The sequence below is a fragment of the Morone saxatilis genome, unplaced genomic scaffold (genome assembly GCF_004916995.1).
Source record: "Morone saxatilis isolate NCDOM2014 unplaced genomic scaffold, NCSU_SB_2.0 Contig21, whole genome shotgun sequence".
NCBI lineage: Eukaryota > Metazoa > Chordata > Actinopteri > Moronidae > Morone > Morone saxatilis.
The window spans coordinates 4,452,952-4,460,680 of record NW_023339774.1 but is presented as its reverse complement, the minus strand read 5'-3'; the positions used below and the strand labels follow the sequence as shown (position 1 = coordinate 4,460,680).

Sequence of the window (7,729 nt, the reverse complement as noted above, 5' to 3'; positions counted from 1 at the left end):
GAGAGAGATTATCTTATAACGAAAGTAACCAGGTTACAGAGGTTGCCCTTTCAGCGATACAAAACCTTAATTCCTTCTAACTATAGCTCCAGAAGAGTAGACTCTGCTCAAATCATGTAATGGTATTAAAAAACGTTTTTGTGTATGGCAGATTCTTCTAGGTTGTCATTATATATCAGTGTTGCTCTACATATAAAACCCATCGTAGACTCGCTTAAAACTATAACACAGATAGTGGTGTGATAAACAATAGTGTCTTGTACTCTAAACAGCTCAACAACAAATTATCTTCACTGAATCGAAATTTTAATTTAACACATATAAAACGAACCATGATTATAAAATCATAGATATATCTCTGTAACACCTGTTGGTACTTACCTAGACAGAGATCTTCGAAATATCCATCAATATTTACGACAATCCATAATAATTGAGTGATTATTAAAGGTAGAGACATATAAAACAACATTTTAACATAACCCAAAAGCACTCTCTGTTTTAAGTTCTTCACTTAAAAGTTACCTTACACGTCTCTTCACAGTCTTGTGGTTATTTTCTTCAGGCCTAAGACTTATAATTATATTCGAATACTCACGCAGGTGTCTGTTACTTATGTCCTACTGGTATACACTCTTATTCATTAAATACCAAAAAAAATCATCAACATAACAAGAACATGGTGTGAAAAATTAAAATCTGACACTTTCACAAGCCATATATTAGAAGATCCCTCGTAAAAACATTTTGAGTGATTTGTTATCAAGTAGATATAAAAATGGTTATCTACCTTTATCTGATGGTTATACTGTACTAGATTGATTCAATCAATCAAATAAACATTTTTATCTTGGCGACTTTACTGGCCATTAATAGACAGTTCCTTATACTAAAGATGATAAAGATTGCCATGCAATAGCAATAAATTATCAATATTTCTAACTTATACTACTTTAATACAAAAAGCCAACAGGTCTTTAGTGCATAGGTAAACTCACGCTGTAGAGGATGTCCACCCAGCCCTCCATGGTGATACACTGGAACACAACTTAAGCTACCGCAAACAGGAAATGTTGTCAAAAAGTTTGGATGATACACCTAAAACAAAGCATAGAGAGATACCAGTCACACAGTACTATCTTCAATTCATATTCTTTTCTTTCTTGTACCAGATACGGCCTCCTCACATGTGTGACATTAGTCCCTTAGACGGGGGCCCTTCAGACCAAACACGACTAGAGCACTCCATTGGTCAGACCTGCTCTTCAACTACCTTCACAATCCCTCGAACGAAAGATTACAAATATCAAAATATGAGAGGAGATGTGGAACATTATTAATATTATTTCTTAATATGTATATAAGATCTGTTAATGAATTTCCAATGTACATGGTGATATTACTTCTATATTAGATAAATTTTCCCACTGGATGATGGTATTTAACTACTTGATAAGATGAATCATCTCCTCAACCTTGAAACTTGCCAGATTTGGATAATTAGTTTTATCCACCTCTGATTCTTCTTTGAAGTACAATTGATATTGATTCACACGCATATCCACAACAGTATCATTGACTCTTTCCTCCAGCTAAAACCTCTTCACTTGTTTGCTTACTAAAACTTTTGTAAATACCCATGAGAGACATCCATACTTACAACTATATACATTATCCACATATAAGATCAATGCAGGCAACGTATTTTCTCCTCATAAGGGGTTAACCACCCAGTGAGACACATTATCAGATCCAGTTTACATAGTTAAACGACCACTTATAATAAACATTTCTACACAATGTTTCTTATTCATTTATCTTCAAATCCTAGTAGATTGGGACGAAGATATACTAATTGTAATAGTCGAATAACCCCAACATATGTTGTACACCATTTACTACAGTAAAACAGTTTACTATTATACAAGACTAGTTTATTATTGATGATCATATGTGTGACTTGCTTCACCTTATATCCTCCATTGAAACTGATGTAATATATCCTATCCATTAACTCAGTTACAGGACCAACTTACACGTTTATCTTAACACTATGTCATTTTCATAGCTTCTACTCAACACAAAGTTTGACTTATAATTTCCCAAATTCTATGCACGGAAAACACTTATACACGAGATCACCAAGATAGAGACAGACAGCTAAAAAATAAGACTCAATGCAATAAACCCCGTCTGTGCATATGACATATACATGTATCTTAAAAGAGTCCTGCAGTCAGACAGTGTTTTCGCATTATAAGGTAACTTTACATGCACACCTCAGTGTGACGAATCCAATCTTGATGTTACCACACACACAGCATTGTAAGATGTGCATTTAGTATAAGATACATACAGTTTGTATTAGAGTCAGAAGTCAGACTTTACACATTTGTTTGAAACCTGTACGCAAACTTTGATTTAGTATTGTGCCTGTTGTGAATTTGAAAAAGATGCTGTTTTCAGGTTTAGGTCAGTTGTTGTGGATGTGGTCCGAACTAAGCAAAGCTTGGTTTTCAGCGATTATTAATGACGTGAGTTACAGAGATAGTACCAGAGACATGGAGGATGCTGAGAGTTGTTTAAAGGATTGCTGGCACACATGTCAGCAGATGGGGATCAGAATAAAGAATAAATGTGCTGAGTATAACAGATGCCTTGTGCACCCAAACGTTTCATGAAGGATAACGCTACGACAAGTTGTGCCAAGTTTTAACGATGATTTGCAGAGCCAGATTGCACAGCAACATCCCCTCAGGCTGTCACTCCATGAAAATGTCTTTCCTTCCTAGTACAGGTGCTGTTCAGCCGGACTCAGCATCCACGGATGATAAGGAACATCTCCGGTCTCTATATTTCTCTCTATTTGAAAGTTGAGTTTTTATTTATTTTTTTCTCTTAATACAATGTTATGTTATTGTGTTATTTAGATTTAAAAGGTGTGAAAAATTTAAAATGTTAAATCAAGGTGAACATTTTTAAAAATGCTATTTCAGTGATTGGATACTGATGTTGCTTTTTAAAACTTTGTCTTATGCCTCTACTTTTTATTTATGTAAACTGGTTTAAGAATTATCTGATAAAAACAAAACAAAACACTTACATAATAAAAAAAGAGTTCAATATGTTTTAATCTTGCAAAAAAAATTAAAAAAATAAATAAATAATAAAAGTAAGTACATATAGTTTATATGCTGTGTGCTTTTCGAATTCATGTTGTTGATAAGGCATTAATTTCATGTGCATGTGTAAAAATAAATGTATGGAGACTTAATTGTAAATATTCTGTAATGGCTGTAACCGCAGTATTATCAGTACAGAATTTCAATGCAATAAGCAGTGGAAGTGGAAATGGATAATTGGTAAGTTGAAAATTGTTTCAAATACTTAAATATGACATTTTTTCAGCAGACTACATAAGATCTTAAATCATTTGGACTTTGTGGAGTTGTTTATAATCTATTAATGTCACCAAGGGAAATTATCCCATTTCAATCCGTCGCGTGTTATTTGTCCAAGACAAAACTGGATATAATGGGCTCATTATTATTTATCTAAATGCAACGATTTCCCCTCCAGTAGAGATAATTAAAAGAGAAGAGAAACCATTTTCCACCTAATGCAAAGGCAGAAGCCAAGGTCTTCATAAGCTTGTGCTCGAGTGAAGGTTAGCCTGATTGAATACACCTTGGAAAAAAAAAAAACATGCAACACACGGACTTTATGGCTTCATCCCAGCTATTACTATGCTTATGACAAACACACACACATCACAACACACACACACACAACACACACACATAAAGAATGCAACCTCATGTTAGAGAAAGTTGGGTTTACCGGTGATGCTCAGCTTAATCCAAACCCCCTGCTGTGACTCTGTGGCCTTAAAATAACTCATAACACACGTCTTACATTACAGGCTGTCACAACTGCTCACACCACTACAAGCCACCCTGACTGGTTGAAAACACCACCAACGACACACACACACTCACACACACACACACACACACACACACTGAGAAACAGATTGAGAAACAGATACATGTATTTTACAGCTGGCCCAGCCAATAAACTCTCAAGTTACGCCTTGACACTCTAGTTGACACCAGCAGTGGGGAAAAGCTTTCTCATGATTTTTATCACTGCATTACACAATGGGTAATTTCAGCCTGACTGTTTTCTATAATTACTATAATGCTGTAGTATAATAATTACACTTTAATAGTAACCTGGCTGTGATTTATCAGCAATGGTTTTTGCTGCCATGCTAATGCACACACAGGGGAGGACACAGTCTCTCTCTCCCTCCTTGTTATTTTCACATATTAAAAAGGACCAAGCCAGTGATTTTGGTGATTCGTGCTCCTGCACAGAATATTTTATAGTAATGCTAACCATTTTACAAATTGTGTTTCGGATTTTTGTCAGACTTAAAACACATCACACAACTCTTCTCCAGTGGACTGTGCTTTACATTTTCAGCTATCAGCCTTCATAGCATGAAAGCAGGATAGTGTAATTGTGGTGAATAGAGCATAGTGTACTGTAGAAGAGTTGTGCTACATGTTTCAAGTGTGATGGACTTGTATTGAAGGTCGCTGTGTGTGCATTCTCAAACTTAAAAACTGGTGGCTTTCCATTCCTTTTCAAACATACAAAATCAATTAACAGATTCTTGAAACCTGGTTTAATTGTGATCATTAAACATTTATTTGTAAAGAAATATATATTTTGTGTTTGATATTTTGAGTACGCCTACTAGTGCTTTTTACACTGTCATGGTTTCTATAGTTTCCTGATAATTTCCTGATATGTAACTGTAGGAAGATTTGTGGAAAGCACTATGTAGGGAAATTAAGATGTGCTGCCACATTTTCAACTATTTCCAGTCAACTTGAACAGTTTTAGATCACCTGTAAATATGTAAAAATCTATCTTTCTCTGTAGTTATAAATTACATCCAAGCATACACTCCAACAAATATGGAGAGTTTCTATAATTACATAGCTGGGTGCAGTTTTTAAGTTTGATTTTCAGATGAATTTACTTGAATGAACTGCAGCATAATAAAAACAGAAATTATTCTCATTCTCATTAGTCTCTATGTTTGTTTAATTTTATGCTTCCCTTTAATTTACAACTGTTCATTTGAACTGCTGTTCAGCTAACTAAAGGGCATTTACTTGTAACAAGTGGAATTGTACAAAATGAACACTTTATTTTACCTCTAATTAGTACCAAATTACAGAGGCCTTTTCAGGAAGCTTTCTTGGAAATTATTAAGTAATTACAAGGTAATCTTTTCAAATAAATCTGCAATTAAACTGCCTTACCATCTCATCAGAAAATAACAGCAACTTGATGTTCAGTGTGATCGGTCATTTGTAGGAACTTTCAAGAGTTAAATTTCAAAATTAGATTTTTGTGGCTGCCTGAAAAAGTCTGAAACTTCAAAGCATCTGTAATTGGTAAGCAGTAATGTAAAGTAAACATAATTTATATTTAAAGAGATAAAACATGCAAACACAGTTATAGAGACACTGCTCGACTCCCACTCGCTCTGTCAGGTATTACTGCTACAATATCCCCACTAGCACACACTTCAGATGTAGGAGAAAGACAGAACTAGTTAATTGTAACCTCATTAACATCGTCTGAGGTAGCATTCGATCAGGAGGCTGAGTACATAAGCATCCCTATTGAGTTACAGCAGAATCTATCAATCAAAACCTAAAGACTGTGAAAATACCATTCATCAAAATCAAGACGTGAAAAATGGTTATCAAAGATTCTGCTGTGCTCTTGTTTGTTACGTTGATACAGGCGCACTGCCCGCCAGCGCTGCCACATGTACATTTACAACTTATGAATCATTTATGGATGCCTGCATACATATGCAATGCAATATATGTTATCACCCGTAACAAATACAGGAACACAGCTTAAAGGGAAAAAAAGTTTTTCCTGGCGTCAACTCAGCTGATAGTCACTGTCACTCACACACACACACAAACACACACACACACACACTGCAGCCAATCTGTTGCTCTCACCAGTGTCTATCCTGAAGCAGGTGGTGTGGAATTTGCCCATGTAAAACTCCACCCCGATGATGGCAAACATGACGATGGCGAAGAAGAGCAGCAGGCCGATCTGAAGCAGAGGAACCATGGCTTTCATTATGGACTTCAACACCACCTGGAGACCTGAGAGACAGAGAAAGATGCGGGAGAAGGGAGGGGAGAGAGTATTAGCAGGGCTTGGTCTATTTCTTGAAAATGCCGCTTCAAAGGATAATCAAGGTTTATTGCAACTTGAGTCTTATTTTTAATGTTTTGGCCATCAGTTCTACCAGCTGTGATAACATTGAACTTACCAAAGCAATTGCTGAGACACAGCTACAACACTGCAATTAAGTCTAAGTTGGTCTGTAAACTGCGATGGATATTTACTCTATAATAAGCAGGAATTATCCTTTAACTATTGAATTCAACCTTTTACTGTAGCTCACCCAAGCTTCAATAAAAGTCTGCTCCTCATTACAATCATGTATTGAAAACTTTCCAATTTAAAAGACTAAATGAAAACTTCATAAAATAATCAATGAGTCGTTTATGTAATCTAATGTCCAGCTACCAATCTAAAGAGAAAACTGTTTTCTGTGATATTAGCCCATATAGCTGTATCATATTTTTAAAAACAGTTTTACAAAGTGAATTAAAGTAACACATACTGTGTAGGACAACAAATGTATCAAAGCACAAAAACAGAGGTGGAAAAATATTATGGATGTAGTGATGCCCTGTAATCCCTACACTAAAATCCCAGCTGAAGCGCAAATTGGACAATAACATTCCTGGAGTTTCCACAAACCTCTTTCTCTATACAATAATCTCTCCTATGAAATCATAAAATCTTCAGATGTTACTTACTGGGGATTCCTGACACGAGTTTCAGGGGTCTCAGCACTCTCACAGCTCGCAGTGTTCGCAGGTCGAAGTCCGAACCCACCGTGGCCAGGATTCTGTATAAACACACAGACACAAAGATCAATAATCTGAAGAATCCAGCTATTTTTGGATGTTATTCAATTACTTTTCAGTCTATATAATGTTAGACAAGTATTAGTATAAAAGTTAGTATAAAAAGCAGCAAAATCGTCACACACACTAACCAGAAAATATGTTTTTGCTTGATCAATAATTAAAACAATTAATCAATAATCAAATGTTGGTTGACTAACAACTAATAATTTCAGCACTACAGCGAGGGCTGCAACTACAGCTTTCATTTTCATTCTTGTTAATCTGTTGATTCTCTGGTAGATTTATGAAAGTGTACAAAATGTCAGAAAACTGTAATTGATTAATTAACTAATCACTGAGCAGTAACAGAAATAACAGGACAACTGGGTACTTTTCTAAGGAACTTAAGAAACAGAGTGCCTTGGGGTTTTACATTGAATTATTAAAAATAACCAGTGTCATTTTATGCTAGATTGGTCAAAGAGAGCTGCAGCTAACAGTTTTCATCAATGTTTATTCTGTTGTTTATTTTTTCAATTAATTGATTTATTGTTGTGTTTAAGAGTAATGAAAAAAATGCAAATTATAGTTTCCCAGAGCCCAAGCTGTTTTCTAAATGTCAACAACAGAAATATATTCAATTTACAATGATAAAATAATTCAGCACTAGTACGAATAACCACACACACACACACACA

General features: G+C 35.2%; 1 protein-coding gene across 1 annotated transcript in view; it reads right to left on the bottom strand.

Moving 5' to 3' along the window:
• Nucleotides 1-7,729, bottom strand: part of cacna1bb (calcium channel, voltage-dependent, N type, alpha 1B subunit, b) — a 161,422-nt gene that overhangs the window by 98,069 nt on the left and 55,624 nt on the right. The window contains exons 5-6 of the mRNA XM_035668513.1: nt 6,939-7,030; nt 6,060-6,212 (exon numbers count right to left, since the gene is read on the bottom strand). Coding sequence (XP_035524406.1) covers nt 6,060-6,212; nt 6,939-7,030 — 245 coding nt within the window. The remainder of the gene's footprint in view (nt 1-6,059; nt 6,213-6,938; nt 7,031-7,729) is intronic.